Genomic DNA, 17,600 nt, shown 5'->3' with positions numbered 1-17,600 from the left:
ATGGAAGATGTGTTCATAAGGTGGCCAAACAGGTGGGTTATCAACCTGTAAATTCCTTCTGATGTGCCTATGGCAGGCTGTAAGAGTGGGAGAATTTCCTGTTCAACCAGCACTGTGTGATAGCCGCAGCACAACTATGTTAAAAGACTGCCCGCAAGCTTTTCGCCATGGGCTGTACTCTATGGCAAGTGCCCTTCTCACTTCAGGAGACTGCTAAACAGAGAAGTTAAGGTCATTTTAATGTGACAGCAATCATTTGGCCGATGTCCTCAGTATGACACCACCACCAGTATAACACCACTTCATCATGGCAAAACTCAGAAGGCGGATATATGCATTGTGACATTGGAAATCAGCATTTTGATTGTTGCTCCCCTTGGAGTTATTGGCTTCTGTTCTGTTGACTTTACATGTTACTTTGGAAAACGTTGGATTTTCCTGATGGTTGATTATGTTTTGTAAATCATCTGAACTTCTAAATGCCACTTCTTGGATAAAATATGCCATCAGTCACCACAGAGGCCATTGGGACCATATGAGTGTTCGGACTGAAGTAGGAGGTGCTGGACTGCAGAAATACCATTCCTTGGATAAAATATTTCAATTGCTTGACCTCTCTTATCTGCGTTACTAAATATTGAAGATGCCTTGGCAGCTATTGTAAATAACACTGAATGTAACTGTAGTTTTCTGAGTAAAGGGTAAACTGAGTTCTCTGTTGATTTCTAACCAGAGACTGAAGAGTACCCCAAATGTTATTATTTGAATTTGTACTTTTGTTTTGTAACTCCATGCCTAATAGAAGAGATTAAGTGATAATAGCGATTGGTAGTTCCGTAAACGTCACTTCAAAGACTTGCTGCCTGGACAAACCTATTGTAAACTGTACTTCTCTACTGGAGCAATGAGTCAGGTATACATGTTGATTAACAACTCCTGTCTGTGAATGTGTGTTGTGGTGTGGGTTATTTTTCTGAAAGACTGCCAATAAATTTGAAAAACAGCTCTTGACTATGTGCACACAATGTACAAGTAATGTTTCCCCTGTTGATGTTTGCTCCATAATGTAACACAACAATAAGAGCCTCACATGTCACTTGACTAGAAAAAAACAATATCTTAGTTTACTCAATACTGAGACTGAGGAAGGGGCTAGTTGGTTTGGGTGCACTGGCGAAAGAATCTCCTGACGAGGATATGCACTTTGTGTAACATGAATCATGCAGCAAATCAGCCAACATTCACTTTAGGCTTACTGCATTCCTGCATGTTTATAAGGATTATCTATCTTGGTCTACAGCCAGCCCCTCTCCTCTCTTTAATTGGTCTTCTCAATGTTCAATCTTTTCTAAATTAACTCAAGCTCTTAAAGGCCCAGCAACAAGAGATGGGACATTTGAGGTGTCTGTGCATCTACCTAATAATGTTAAATTACTTGCAACAAATGTTTTTTAGACATCGGAATCTTGAAAAGAATAATGGTATTGCTTCAGAATAACACATTTGCATTAGGTAGTTCATCAGCAACATCCATCTCTTTGCGTAGGACAAAATTATGCAAAAGCTGAGTCTGTAACAAGCCTACTTTGGGTATGTAATGGCACAATATTCTTTGATGGTAAGACGTTGAACTGTATGTTTGAATTGCATCTGCTTGTCATGTGCTCCCCTCTCAAAATGCTATACAGAAATAGGGTTTATCTGGCAAAAGAAAGCCAGAAGCAGCACAAACTAACATCTAGGTTTATGGCATTCTGGTTTAAATATAGGTTTGTGCTGGTGGAGGGTCATAAACCCCAGGGATTTTGTCAATGCATCACAGTCATCTAATTGAGCAACAACTATGATAGAACTCTTGCTTCATGATGTAATTAATACTCTTTAATTAAAATATTTAAAATAAAGGTAATTAAAAGATGTGTCTGGTTAGAAATTATCCCAAGATGTCTGTACTTGTTTGTACTTTGAGGGCCTATGTAATATCTCTGTGGTTGTAAATGATAGGACTGTTCAGTAGTAGAAGAGAAACCCACACCAATCTGGGCAGAAATAAGCTCTTTCTAATTAACTAAGTAACATTACACATGTGGGAGTGTGCTGAAGAAGCACTTGTTTGTACTGAGGGTAAGCTAGCGGATTGCAAGTGCAATTGAAGCTAGGAAAGCCATGCTGCAATTGTCTTTGTGTTTTTTATCACCAAAAAGAGAAAGATTAGAATTTCCCCTATTGATGCAGCACAGAAATTGGAATAGATTTAAAATATGGTGAAGATGGACAGAAAAGATGAGTTTTTCTGTTCAGATGAATGGTCTTTTCAAAATTTTGAGTACGAAGTTTTAGCATGTGTTTTTAAATAAGATTTCTTGGTTGTACTGTAAAGGCTTTAAACGGTAATTCTTAATGTAAAGAGTACAGATAATTACAAAAAGAAGGATAAGATCAGCATTTATATCTTACCTTAACCCAACTCAGGACGCTCTGACATTGGCATTAGGAAAACTGCTAGAACCTACTAGCAGGGACATGATAAACAGGACATTTAGAAAATCATAATATGCTTGAGCAGATTCACGAAAGGGAAGTTGTGTTTGACAAACCTGTTAGAGCTCTTTGAGTTTGTAACAAGCAGGGTGGATAAGTGGGAGCTAGTGGAAGTAATGTATTGAATTTTCAAAGAGTATCTGATAAAGTCGCCCAAAAGAGGTTATTACACAAAATTAAGGACCATGCGGTCCTTGGGATATTGGGGTATTATGTTGGCATGAATTGAGGATTGGCTAATAGAAAACAGAGAGTAGGAATAAATGGGTCATTTTCAGATCAGCAAGCTGTTACTACTGAGGTGCTGCAAGGATCAATGCTAGGCCTCAGCTATTTACAATCTATATTAATGTTAATCTATATTCTACACCGTAACAATTCTGTGATTCTATGAGCTGAGGGGACCGCATGTAACGTAGCTAAGTTTGCTGATGATACAAAGTTAGGTGGGAAAGTAAGCTGAGAGGAGGAGGAGGAAGGAGACTGAAAAAGATGTAGACAGATTAAGTGATTGGACAAGAATGTGGCAGTTAGGGTATATAATGTGGGAAAGTGTGAATGTATTCATTTTAGTAGGAAAAATAGAAAAGCAGAATATTTTTTTAAATGGTAGAAACTGGGAAATGTTGGTATTCAGGGGGACCTGGGTAACCCTGCACATGAATCACAGAAAGTTAACATGCAGTTTCAATAATAAATTAAAAAAGCAAATGATATGTGGGATTAGAGTATAAGTGAAAAGAAGTCTGATTGGAATTATATAGGAGGAGACCACACCTGGAGCACTGTATACAGTTTTGGTCTCCTTACCTAAGGAAAGATACACTTGCTTTAGAGGGAGTGTTACATAGGCTTGCCAGACTTATTTTTGGGAGGAGGGGGTTGTACAATGGGGAGCATTTAAGGCCAGGATTTTTCAGTTGGCGTGTGGGGGTGGGCCCGACACGTAAAATGACGCACGATGACGTCAGGCGTGCGTCCCTACTGTCTCGCGATATTTCGTTCGGCGGACATGTGCTGGAGTCGGCTGCGTGCCCGCCGATAATTAAAAGGCGTTTTGCAGCCATTAAGGAACTAATCAATTTCAAATTTACACTGCCCGTCCAACCTAATGGTTGGCGGGCAGGCAAAAAGGCCAAATGGCCTTTACGTTTTTTAGGAAACCTCATCCACGAGCAGGATGAGGTTTCCTAAAGCTTTTACAATTTGAATAAAAACTTTTTTTGAAAAATAAAAGCATGTCCCATCTTATGTGACACAGTCACGTGAGGGGACATGTTTCATAAAATTTTTATTGCATTTATTTATTGTTTTCAAAAGCGCTTCAATCTCTCTGAGGCAGCTCCATGCCTCAAGGAGATTGAAGCACTCTTTTGCGCTGGACCCAACTCTCCCTTCTCCCCCCTGCCCGCACAAGTAGCACTACCACTCACGTATTACGCTGGGCGGGCCTTAATTGCGGAGCTGATGGTGGGCGGTGGTGAGCTCCGCAACCGACCTTGCCCACTTTCGCTGAGCCTGCCCAACACGGGAAAAATTCAGGCCTAAGTAGACTAAGCCTATATCTCTGCAGTTGAGAAGAATGAGATGTGATGTAATTGAAACATATAAAATTCATAATGTGCTTGACAGGGTAGATGCTGAGAAGATGTTTTCACTGGCTGGGGGGGGGGGGTCTAGAATTGTGGATCATTGTCTCAGAATAAGAGGCCAGCTATTTAAGATTGAGATGAGGAGAAATTTACGTGGAATCCTGTACCCTAGATGCAAGTTGTTGATTATATTCAAGACAGAGATTGATAACTTTTAGGATACCAAGGGGATAGTATGGGAAGCTGGAGCTGACTTGGAAAATCAGCCATGAACTCATTGAATGGTGGAGTAGGTTTGAAGACTGTGTGGCTTACCCCTGTTCCTATTTCTTATGTTCAAAGTGCTTTATAGTCAATGAAGTGTAACTGCTGTTGTTATGTAGGGACACAACAGCCAATTTGCACATAGCAAGTTCCCATAAAACAGGAATGTGATAATAACCAGAAAATCTTTTGGTTGGTGATGTTGGTCGAGGAGAAGAATATTGGCCAGGACATCAGGGAGAACTATCTTCCTACTTTTTGAAAAGTGCCATGGGAGCTTTTATGTTCACCTGAGAGGGTAGATGGAACCTCAGTTTAATGTGCAACCTGAGAGATGGCTCCTCTGACAGTATTGTACTGAAGTGCTAGCCTAGATTTTTTGCTGAAGTTTCTGATGTGGAACCTGAACCCACAACCTACTGACTCGGAGATGAGAGTGCTACAATTTCAATGCAAATGACTCAGTTTCCTCCCTCCTGTCTCTTACTGGCTCAGTTTATTCAACCAGCTCCTGGCGATAATGCACAATCTTATGTTAACTGGCTGCTCCACATATGTCAGCAGGCAAACACACAGTGAGAACAGATGCACTCTACTGACATCGTCGCCAGGTCTAGTCAGGGAGCATGCCTGCAAGGCACAGTAAAGTTCTACATAGTTCCTATCTCAATAGACCTCAACAAACTAACCAAAAAGAATATTCAAAATCAAATAGTTAGGGATTCTATTTTGAGGATTAGCACGGTCTGTTTTGTAATACTTCAAATTGCTCGCTACCATGCTTAAACACCCTTCATACAGTGGAACTTAGTGGCACTTGCTACTTCTTGTGTTACTTCTCCTAACCTCACATGAAAGTTGCAACATTTGGCTTGGTTTTAGTGTCAAAGAACACCATTCCTTCAATCTTTATGTGGATATACCAGCAGAAACCTATGTGTATGTTTCGGTTCTCACTTTGAGGGGCGTGGGAGGAGGGCCGTGCAGAAAAAGTTGTTAATTTCAGAGGAAATATCAGGATTGTAGAAATTCACCCTTCATGATTAATCTAAAAAGAACATATTCTTATAACTTCTAACAAAAATCCCATTCCTGTTGCTTGCCAACATTGCTTCTTCTTACATCCCCTGTCCCAATACAATTTCACAATACTTTTGTGGCATTGAAGTAATGAGAATCGCACTAATTTTGTTTCAAGCTCCACAAGAGACTTAATGAAGCATACCCCTGAGAATGTTACTCACATTTGTGTACGATATCATTATAAATGGATCTTGCTGTCAGCATAGTCATTGCAGAGTGATTATGACTGGAGCAATTTGGGGATGAAAACCTCCACCTAAGCACCATTCATATGATAAGATGGCTCACTGTTTTGAACTAACACTAAATTTATCTGAGTTATTGATGTATTCACCATGCTAAGTTTGAAGATTTTTAAACTTATTACACATGTAAAGAGGCAGACAGACAGATTGACTGCAGCATTCCAGCCCATTATTAGATAGGACTATGAAGCTAAACATCCTTCAGATTCTCATGGCAACATTTCAGGAATGCAATGTTGTGTTCAAGGATTGAAAATAGAAGACATTATTCCAGTGATGATGATCTGCCCCTAGATACCTTCAGTGCAATTTGTAAATGCGATAATTGATAGGTTTTATTAGATAAATTAGTGAAATCTATTGCATATTGTCAATGTTATACTGATCATTATTTCTATCATAATAATTGACAGCCTGTCCAATTTGATATTTCTCTGGTGTCTGTTCAGCACTTGTGATTTAACAGCACTAGTTTTGTTGCTAAATCAGTCAAACCAGACACAACATTGCTTGACTATCATAAGGGTTAGGCTTCAGAATAAAAACTTGCATTGATTTCCAGTCTGAACTGATGTCTGGACTAATGTGTTTCCAAGAGTTTTTGTTAGTCTTGTCAATGGGACGGTAGGAAGACTTTCCTGTCAGAACCCCTTTGAATACCATACAAGAAATTAAAGAATAGCACTGTTGATGTCCTTGGAGGTATACATTCACTGAACCATTTGGTCCTCTCAGCTGAGGATAGTGGCAAGGGAAGGGAAAGAAGAAAATAGGGGGTCGAGGGAAATAAAACATTGTAAAATAACTTAAAAGAAGATCCTTTGGCTATTCTGATTCAATGCTAAGTGTAACTGTGTCACCACATCCTTTTTCTCTTCAACAGGATCCTGACAACAACAAAGTCTGTTCCCTATACTCCTTCCGCAATGCAACTACCTCACCACATAAACCAGATGAAGGGGCCCGCGAACGTAGCGACATGATGACTGGAGCAGTCTTTGGAACACCTGAGCGCCGCAAAGGAAGCTTAGCTGACGTGGTGGATACACTGAAACAGAAGAAGCTTGAAGAAATGACAAAGACTGAACAAGACGGTATGCATGGGCTACGTTTTCCTCTTGAGTTCCACACATGATAAACAAAAATCTGTTGAGTAGGCGACCAAAACAAATTTGTAAAATTGGCAGTGGTTAAAATAGTTGTCTGATGGTCACCATGACAGCAGCATTTTTAGGTCGATAGAGAGTTTAGCTAGTATCTTTCTTTAATATTGTGTAATAAAATTAACTATCCAAAGCGAAAACACTTCAATGTCCTTCTCCTCTAGTACCCAGTTATAAAGTATACATTTTCTTTATTTTAAGAGGTGGTATCAGGATAATAAGATCCATCTTATCTGTGGTTTGTGTTTGTGGCAGAAAGAGAGATGTTACACCACGTCATTCACTCCTCAATCTGTCTTTGATAAGGGGGCTTCAGTCATTACACTTATTCACACTCACAAAGAGAAACAGCAAGGACTAGCAGGGTTAGACTATGAGAAACCCTCCTCCAGCACAGAGATAAATTGGTCCCTTGTTGTAAATGTACTTTTGGATGTTGGTTGTAAGATAGGCTATGTGAAAGAGACAGTTTAAAATGGTGAGTCATTGTTGAAGGCAGGAAAAGCTGTGATGTATATATTTACTTAATTGTTGGCCTTTTAAACCTCCACATGACTGAACTCGTTAGATGATAAATCTAGCTTCCTTGGAAATTAAAATAGCCTTTTTATTGTTCTATTGAATGCCTATGTAAAAATCCTGCACAATGGCTGAGAATATTTCACTTTAAGAATATGGTGCATGCTTCTTAGGAGAGTGTCATGTGATTAAAAGAACTGTGACCATCCAGTCTGGTGAAGAAACAATGTGTGTGCTGTGCAGCAAATGAGATACATTTTAAAATGTTTTATCAAAGTTTTGAATGAATCTTAAGTTGAGTGAAGTGAATGCAGGAGGCCTTGCCATTTTGCCAAATGTCAACTGCAAGTACCCCCAGATCAAGTGCAGAATAAATATCCCTCTACATAGCCCAACAATTCACCTCAACCCTAACATCAGACTAGAATTTTCTACATCACAGGTGTGACACAATGCACCATAAAGCTTTAAGACCGACTCATTGACCAGATAGTGTGGACTTGTAATAATAGGGGCAGAATTTTACGCTAGCGGGATTTTATGGTCTCGCCGAAGTCAATTGACTTTTGAACGGCTTCCTGCATTTTATGCCACTGCCCCCGTGTTGACGGGTCTGTAAAATTCTGCCCTAGGTATTGGGTTGAAGCTGCCTAGATTTATTTCATGTTGGACACTTAGACCTGATAGGTAACTATTTGGCCTGGCCTATGGATAAATGTGCAGCTACAAATTCCATTAAATCAATCAATGATATGTCTGTAAGTCAGAATTTCAGCCAACATACTATCTAATATCACCCATCACTTTCAACAAAGTACACAAGGTCATCAATCAACAGTAACATAATCATAATATCAACTGTGGCAGGAGATGAGGCTCAATGGCTTTCCAACTGAAATATACAAGGTGGCTAGCTCAGTCATCACAAAGCAACATAATGAAGTGATTCCTGCAGAACTGAAAGATAAATTTGTTGCTACACAGGTTAAATCTAAGAGAGGCTATTGTGAATGTGGAGACCAGTGTGATACCTTGTTCCTGCCTACTGTTGGAATGTTCTTGCCAGCATAACAACCTCAGACAATGCTCTTCTTGGAGTCCAGTGCAAATTTTATTCCAAGAAAGCTACTAGGCATGGTTTTCATTGTAAACTAATTTCAGGAGAAATGTGAAAAGAAAAGGACGAGCAGATTTGTGGTCTTCATCTACCTGATACCAGCCTTTGGTACCATTAGCAGATTGGGACTGAAAAGGCTCCAAGTCAAGTTTGGCTAATAAGCTTATCAATATAATTTAGTAGCTGTGTAATGAGATGAATGATTATCATCAACAGTGGAGTCAAAGAAGGATATGTTTTGCTCCTCATCTTTTCTGCCCATGCTGAAGGAAGTCATGCCCAAACCCCTGGGAGGAAGTGTATATCCAGTTGGAGCAGTTCGAAAATTGACTGTTCAATTAAAACAGATAAAGCAAAGGCCAAAATTAAAGAGCCCATTTTTCAGAACATTTATTTGCAAAACATTTGTTGTGGCTCATATATCGGTTGTTTGTCCCCTCAACACGTATAAATTATCTATACTTTTATAAAGGGGACATTGTATCAAAATTAGTAAACAATGCAAAAGTAGTGGGCATGGTCATCTGTGAAGAGACTGAAAGCATCTTCAGGATGACATAGGCAGGCGAGTAGATTGAGGTGAAGGATATTGTATGAAATTTATTGCTGAGAAATATGAAGCAATCCATTTTGGGAGGAAGACTAAAGAGAAGATATAAAGACTAAATCATAATTTTATTTTAAATTTTGAGAGGTAAACAGATTTTGATTTAATAGACATAGGGCAGGATTTTTCACTTGGCGTGCGGGCGCGCCTGACACGCCCGAGCATGAAATAAAGCACGTTGATGTCGGCTGAGCGTGCCGACGTCAACGCGCAGTCACGACAGTTCGGTTGGCGGGTGCGCGCCGGAGCCGGCAGCACACCCACTGACAATTAAAAGGCCTATTGAGGCCATTACATTAAGTTAACAATTGTGCTGAATTTTTCACTGCCCGTTCAAACTAATGGTTGGCGGGCAGCCGAAAAGGCCAAGCGACCTTTGTATTTTTTAGGAAACCTCACCCACGGGCAGGATGAGGTTTCCTAAAGCAAATAGAAATAAAATTAAAATTTTACACTTGAATTAAAAACAATCCCCTGCTCATGTGACAGAATCACATGAAGGGACATGTTTTATGACATTTTAATTTTCTTCATTAGTTTTTTTAAACAGCGCTTCAACTCCCTGAGGCAGCTCCATGCCTCGGAGATTGAAGCACTCTTTTGCACGCATGCTCAAAGTTCGCGCTAGGCCTGCTGGCTCTCCTCTCCCCGCCTGCATAGGCAGCGCTGCCGCTCATGTTCCACGCTGGGTGGGCCTTAATTGACGGTGCGGTGCCGATCGTGGGCGGCGGTTGGCTTCCCGACTGCCCCCGCTGAGCACTCCCAACAAGGACAAAATTCTGCCCATAAGCCTTTTAAAGTGAGAGGACAACATCAATGTTTGCATTTATATAGCACCTTTAACATGTAAATGAACCTAAGGTACTTCACGGGAGTGCTATCAAACAAAATTTGATGCCAAGCCACATAAGGGGATAGCCGAACAAGTGATCAAAAGTTTTAAGGAGTGTCTTAAAGGAGTAGAGATAGGCAGAGAGGGGATGAGGCTTAGGCAGGAAATTTCAGAGCTTAGTGTGCAAGCAGTTGAAATCACAGCCACCAATGGTGAAACGATCAAAATTGGAGATACTCAAGTGGCCAGAAATGGAGGAGTGTAGAGACCTCTGAAGGATTGGGGGCTGGAGGACATTACAGAAATACGGAAGGACGAGGCCAAGAAGGGGTGAGAATTTTAAGGTGTTACCAGATCAGAGACTATTGTAGGTCAGCGAGAACAGGGGTAATCGGTGAACAACACTTACTGCAACTTAAGATATGGGCATTTGAGTTTTGGGTGAGTTCACGTTTATGGAGGGTGGAAGATGGGAGTCTGACTGGGGAGAGCAAGTTGATAAAATTATAAGAAACAAATATGGAATCCTTGCGTTTATAATAGGACCATAGAATTAAAAAATAATCAAAGGAGAACTACTAAACCTATACAAACCATTGATTAGGCTCCAGTTAAAATATTGTGACCGGTCCTTGACACCCTACTTTAGATGGGATTTCAAGGCCATGGAGAGGGGACAGAACGCTCACCAATATTATAACAGGGATGAGAGCCTTGAATTATGTGGCAGGATCAGAGAAACCAACTCTTTTCACTGAAAGGAGAAGGTTAAGAGTGGATTTGATAGAGAAATTCAAAATCACGAGGTTGTACTTTTAACTCTATTGCCAAAAGAACAAATGGAGAGGTCAGAAGAATTGTGAAATGTCCTACCAAATACTGTGATGAGAGCAGAATCCATAATAACTTTTAAATGTGAAATGGATAAATATTCAAAAAATTGAAATTTTACAGAAAGGTAAGGGAATAGAACTAACTGCATAGGCCTTTCAGAGAGTCAGCACAAATGTAACTAATTAAGTGGCCTCCTTCTGTGTTGTAAATTTTTTAGACTTTCAGTCCAAAATGAACCATTTTGCGCTTGCAGCCAGGAATTGTATGTCCATCAGTTTGAAGAAGATTGAGGCTATATTCCAGTCAGAATCTAATGCACAACCAACATTGTTCATTGAAGAAACACAGCTGGGCTCAGTCCAGCAAATTACCTCCCTGGGCAGAATACCATCACCAGATGCACATCTGGATGAAGAAATGTTTCATCAAGCAAGGAAGATCTGTTCTACAATGGTTATCTGAAGAAAAAAATGTATGGGATGAACATGAGCTGAAATTCAAGATTAAAGTGTTTAAAGCAATGGCACCTTTTTTCTATAGCTTTTTTAGAGACACTCCATTAAAGACTTTGATCACTTCCACCTTCACTCTGAGCAAACTGACACAGCTAGATTGCAACACTTAGATCCTGACTCATGGCTGCTTGCTGATCAAGGGTCAAATGCTGTGACTTGACGATGTTCATAGCCCAAGACTATCTTCAATTCTCAGCTGAAAGAGGACAAACTCTACAATAGAGGACAGTTCATGCATTGTACAGACACATTGGCAAAAAATCTTAAATAAAAAAAAAATGGGATCCTGTGAGCAGTCTTTTCCACATCAAGTCAGGTGTCAAAATTCCATTCACCTTGGGGTAGATTTTCACACTCATCGTTTGGCCGCTAGTCTGGAATGAAAGTCAGGTGGACTATATAAAAGATATGCTATTTGCCCTGCCCAATTATAGCTCGGATGATGAAGATGAAAATCTATCCAAGTATGTTAAGTTGCACAGAAATACGGGAATTAAAGGAGAAAGAGAAACTATACATTACACTACAGCCATCCATTCTTAAGTCGCCTGTACTAAACTATCTGCATCTGTGTCTCATGTACCAGTGTGCCATGCGAAAGAGGATGTACACCAAGGAAGAGGCATACAAATTGGCCAGAAAAAACAACAGACTGAGGATTGGAAGCACTTTATATTTCAGCAAAGAAGGACCAAGGGATTGATTAAGAGGGGGAAAATAGAGTGCGAAAGTAAGCTTGCGGGGAACATAAAAACTGACTGTAAAAGTTTCCATAGGTATGTGAAGAGAAACATATTGGTGACGACAAATGTAGGTCCCTTACAGCCTGAAACACGGAAATTTATAATGGGGAATAAAGAAATGGCTGACCAACTAAATATATACTTTGGTTCTGTCTTCACAAAGGAGGACACAAATAACATACCAGAAATGTTGGGGAACACAGGGTTTTGGTGAGAGGGAGGAACTGAAAATCAGTATTCATAGGGAAATGGCATTGGAGAAATTGATGGGATTGAAGGCTGATAAATCCCCAGGGCCTGATAATCTACATCCCAAAGTACTTAAGGAAGTGGCCCTAGAAATAGTGGATGCATTGGCGGTCATCTTCCGAGATTCTATAGACTCTGGAACAATTCCTACAGATTGGAGAGTACCTAATGTAACCCCACTATTTAAAAAGGGAGGTAGACAGAAAACGGAATTATAGACCAGTCAGCCTGATGTTGATAGTGGGGAAAATTCTAGAGTCCATTATAAAAGATTTAATAGCTCAGCACTTGGAAAACAGTGGCAGAATCGGACAGAGTCGGCATGGATTTACGAAAGAGAAATTATGCTTGACAAATCTACTGGAATTTTTCGAGAATGTAACTAGCAGAGTTGATGAGGGGGAGCCAGTGGATGTGGTTTATTTGAACTTTCAGAAGGCTTTCGACAAAGTCCCACATAAGAGATTAGTGTGTAAAATTAAAGCACATGGGATTGGGGGTAGTATATTGAGATGGATAGAAAACTGGTTGGCAGGCAGGAAACAAAGAGTAGGAATAAACGGGTCTTTTTTCGAATGGCAGGCAGTGACTAGTGGGGTACCGCAGAGATCGGTGCTGGGACCCCAGCTATTCACAATATATATTAATGATTTAGATGAGGGAGCTAAGTGTAATGTCTCCAAATTTGCAGATGACACAAAGCTGGGTGGGAGGGTGAACTGTGAGGAGGATGCAGAGATGCTTCAGGGTGATTTGGACAAGCTGAATGAGTGGGCAAATGCATGGCAGATGCAATATAATATGGATAAATGTGAGGTTATCCACTTTGGTAGCAAAACCAGGAAGGCAGATTATTATCTGAATGGCTATAAATTGAGAGGGGAATGTGCAATGAGACCTGGGTGTCCTCGTACACCAGTCGTTGAAGGTAAGCATGCAGGTGCAGCAGGTGGTAAAGAAGGCAAATGGTATGTTGGCCTTCATAGCAAGAGGATTCGAGTACAGGAGCAGGGATGTCTTGCTGCAATTATACAGGGCCTTGGTGAGACCACACTTGGAATATTGTGTGCAGTTTTGGTCTCCTTATCTGAGGAAGGATGTTCTTGCTATAGAGGGATTGCAGCGAAGGTTTACCGGACTGATTCCTGGGATGGCGGGACTGACAAATGAGGAGAGATTGAGTCGGTTAGGATTATATTCGCTGGAGTTCAGAAGAATGAGGGAGGATCTCATAGAAACCTATAGACAGGGTAGATGCAGGAAGGATGTTCCCGATGGTGGGGGAGTCCAGAACCAAGGGTCACAGTCTGAGGATACAGGGTAGACCATTTAGGACTGAGATAAGGAGAAATTTCTTCACCCAGAGAGTGGTGAGCCTGTGGAATTTGCTACCACAGAAAGTAGTTGAGGCCAAAACATTGTATTTTCAAGAAGGAGTTAGATATAGCTCTTGGGGCGAAAGGGATCAAAGGATATCCCCATATAGCGGGAACAGGCTATTGAGTTGGATGATCAACCATGATCATAATGAATGGCGGAGCAGGTTCAAAGGGCTGAATGGCCTACTCCTGCTCCTATTTTCTATGTTTCTACCTCAATGCCCCAAGGAATACCTGATCAAGACAGTAGCAGCATTCAACAGACTCAAGAGATTCAGAATGGTATGGGTTAACATAAGTGGACATTTCACGTTTAGTGCCACCCCATCGAATGCCACTTCCCCTTAATGCTCACTTTGTTATAAAGTCCTGATTCTTTTTATTAGCTGCTCCAGTTCTTGAAATTTGTTCACTCCGTTTCACAATGCTTAGGCTCCCCCATGCCACACACAATTCTCCAACTTAGAGAGCAGACCAAAAGATATGTTTCGAAGTCTCTGCTAATGCCATTCTTGAGCAAAGTAGGCTGGCGTGATTTGCTTCTCAGTTTCCCAATGCTTGGTCCCTTTTGTCTGATGGCACTGACAAGATCAAAAACTTACTGTGTAGGAACCTGCAGATTTGAACTGATATTCTGCCCCATTCATTTTGGATTGTGTAGTAATTACCATTGTCACTGTCTTCACTCGCACTTCCAGTGCATACGCTATTGTGGCTGTGTTTTCATGACTGTCAAAAGCAGATAACTGTTGCTCCCTCATAGAAGAAGCAGTCTAATTAGAATCTCCTCCAAACTATAACAGGAACTTGAAAAAGTGGCTGACTGACTATAGTGATTTTATGTAAAATGGCTCATCTTAAATTATTCTCCTGAGACATACAGTGTCATGTTGGAGTAAGACTTTGTTGTTGTCACAATTGTGCATTTATTTGACTGCAGAATGGTATATATATTGATCCCATGCAATGTGATTAATTAGTTGCTTTAGTTAAGAGGATTTTGACACCAGTAAAAATATTTTATAGCTAGAAAATGTGCATAGTATCATTAAAGGCATGTTTCTGTCACTATCTCAGTAGCCAGCTACACAAAATCATTAGTATACATCAACTTATATATCACCTTTTAAAAAAAGTCCCAAGATGCTCCACAATGACATTAGGAAAATTAAAAGGACATTGAGCTAAATAAGGAGAAGTGACCAAAAGCTTGGCCAAAACTTTGGCTTTAGGGAGAGTCTTAAAGGGGGACAGGGAGGTGGAAGGGTAAATAGAGTGAATCTCATTGTTTGGAGTGTAGGCAGTTGAAGACACAACCATCAATGACAGGGTGAAGGGAGAGAGGGAGGTGTGGAAGTAGCCAGAGTCAGAAGAGTTATAACTCTGAATGAGGTACAAGAAATAGGGAAGGATGAGTCCCTAGGAGACTAGGGGGTCTCCAGAAGTATGGAAGGGGTTTCCAGAAGTATGGTGATTTTAACAGTACTGACTTAGGCAATATGTCACTGTTTATTCCCTCCCCTAAATCATGAAGTGGGGACTCTGGTTGATTTTTCTCTTCCCCAGACCAAGAGCCCCGAGCTAATTGTAACACTTATATTGCTACCCTGGCTGAGATTCAACAAATTCATCATTAGCTAAGAATTGAATCTGAAACCTCCTGCTCTCTATGGTTGAAATTTTACACTCAATCAAACACCAGGTAGTGACTTATATCACTTATCCAATGGAGGAACCTTGGCAATTAGATATTTTAATAAGTGTTTATTTGTCTCTCTCTCCCTCACTGAAAAATATAGCAAGACGAGTACAGTGTTATAGCTCCTTCAACAAGCTCAACATCTTGATGCTGTAAAGCGCTGCTCCACCTACTTGCACCTTGCTGTCTTTTTTCTGACAGCACTTGGTACAGTGATGCAAACACTACTGGGTCTATCCTTGTCATTGTGGCTGGTAATTTGACCGTGCACTACTTTGAGAACATTTTGTATCCAATTTCATTCTAAAGAAAAGAAAATCTTGGAAGATATATCTTGATGCACTTATTTAGTTGCCCTGATGGAGAGCTGGATCAGCTGAATTCAGTCTGTGTAAGTGGGCAATGCAGCTCCCATTCGCTGCTGTTTTGGTAACTGGGACCTTTAGTGAGTCTGAAAGAGCCTTAAGTGCTTGTGACCACAGTAATGAATGAAAATGGCTCCAGAGCACTCCATTAGTTTGAATTGTCACCTTAGCAATAAAGTGCTATAGCAAAAGTGGGAGGAGGATCCTGTAAGTAAGAATTTTGTGCAGTATTTACTGTACAACACTTATGTATTATTTATGAGAAGAGATCTAGCTGGAGCTTATCCCAATTACAAAAAAAAACTAAGATTTACATTTTAAAGTTACAATATTTTACAGAAAAAAATATATATATGTTCTCAGTCCTCATTTAGGACCATATTTATTCTCTGCATGTTGTGACTGTCTTTTCTTGCACAGTTCCCAAAGGTGATAATTCATACCAGAAAAAACAAAACCAAGTTGTAAATGTGTGAAGTATCACCTAATGGGCTGCAGCATGCTCATTGTTCCAGGGAATCTGATTGTTAGATGATACTGATTTGAGAATAAAAGCAATGTTGCACCATATGATAGTTGCTCCAACTTGCATTTTTTTAAAATCGGAAAACACAAGTAAAATTATGAAGCTTAGTTCAGGGTACTATCAAGGTACCAAATGTTAGGGGACATGAAGCTAAAAGCCAAGAAGTTATGGTTAGGGATAGCAAGCTGAGGTTAATTGTAAGAGGAAACAAAGTCAGGCGTTCCGTAGTTTTGAGATCTAGGGAAGAGTGAGTTTAAGGAGGAAACATTGCGATTGATTAGTCTATACCTCAGCGCATTCAAGATGTAGAGAGGAAGTGTAGGAGCTTAGGAGGAACAAGAGAATAAAGTTCTGAGGAGAAATAACCCTTGAGAAATTTGAGAAAATTACTATAGTGAGTGACCTGAAATTCAGGGATTTAACACAAGAGATAGGCCATCATAACTGAAGTCAAAGAAACTCTAGACTCTCCAAGTGTAGTCATTCACATCTTTGTCTGTAATATCATTAAAGATCAGTGTGCCTGATATTTTCATTTACCCACCCAAATAGCACCATGTCCTGAGTGAATGTAAAATCCATTTTCAAAAAGCGTGTAAAATTCATTTTTCATTTAATTAGCTCATTTCAATCTGTGTTCCTCATTTAGCCTGGCCAATTATAGTACCTCCACAGATAATCTGGTTTGGCTCAGATTAGCCAGTTTAGCACAGTTGAAGGATTGAGTCTCCAATTTTACACTGCCACAATTTGCAGTGTTCTGAGCAGTTTGGGAGTTTCCAAGTATATACTGTGTACTTAGAGAAGTGTACTTGTGTAAGTAGAGAGGGTGGAGCCTAAGGATAGATATTTACAATATTCGAGGCAGAGTAGCACCCAACAAAACTACTTTCAATATTGGCGAGATTGTATATAGCTTCGTAAGATGTCCCATTGCTTATGGTGAGCCCATTTCATTGTGTAAGCTAACATTCTTTGCTCCAGTTTAGTGGTGATGATGGAAATGAGGGAATGGCATTTTCCAGCTGAAATAATCTGCATTCAAATTGGTTCTGCAGTAACTCCTACAAAGGTTATGATAATACTGGAGGGGGGAAAAGAAAGCACTTAGTAACATCGATTCAGGCACTGCCCTGAGTTACTGTAGTTCAACTGTCCCCATACCTCACCATATGCAGTTTAACAGCTTGATCAAGCCTGCAGGAATTGCCAGTCGCGTTGGCTTAGGAACTGATGACTCTGAATTCTCTGGCTGATGTTGTAGGCAGTTCAGATGCTGTCTTTAAATCCATATGTTGTTATTTTTACAAACTGCTTGCATTTTAAC

At 40.2% G+C, this 17,600-nt stretch overlaps 1 protein-coding gene across 5 annotated transcripts in view; it reads left to right on the top strand.

Moving 5' to 3' along the window:
• sox6 (SRY-box transcription factor 6) overlaps window positions 1-17,600 on the top strand; it is a 710,993-nt gene that overhangs the window by 319,193 nt on the left and 374,200 nt on the right. For all 5 annotated transcript variants that reach the window (XM_078549279.1, XM_078549274.1, XM_078549275.1 and 2 more), the window contains one exon: window positions 6,609-6,819. In XM_078549279.1, the coding sequence (XP_078405405.1) occupies window positions 6,609-6,819 (211 nt within the window). The remainder of the gene's footprint in view (window positions 1-6,608; window positions 6,820-17,600) is intronic.

This window comes from Cetorhinus maximus, chromosome 9 (genome assembly GCF_964194155.1).
Source record: "Cetorhinus maximus chromosome 9, sCetMax3.hap1.1, whole genome shotgun sequence".
In the NCBI taxonomy this organism is placed as follows: domain Eukaryota; kingdom Metazoa; phylum Chordata; class Chondrichthyes; order Lamniformes; family Cetorhinidae; genus Cetorhinus; species Cetorhinus maximus.
This window is presented reverse-complemented; position numbering and strand designations above follow the sequence as displayed.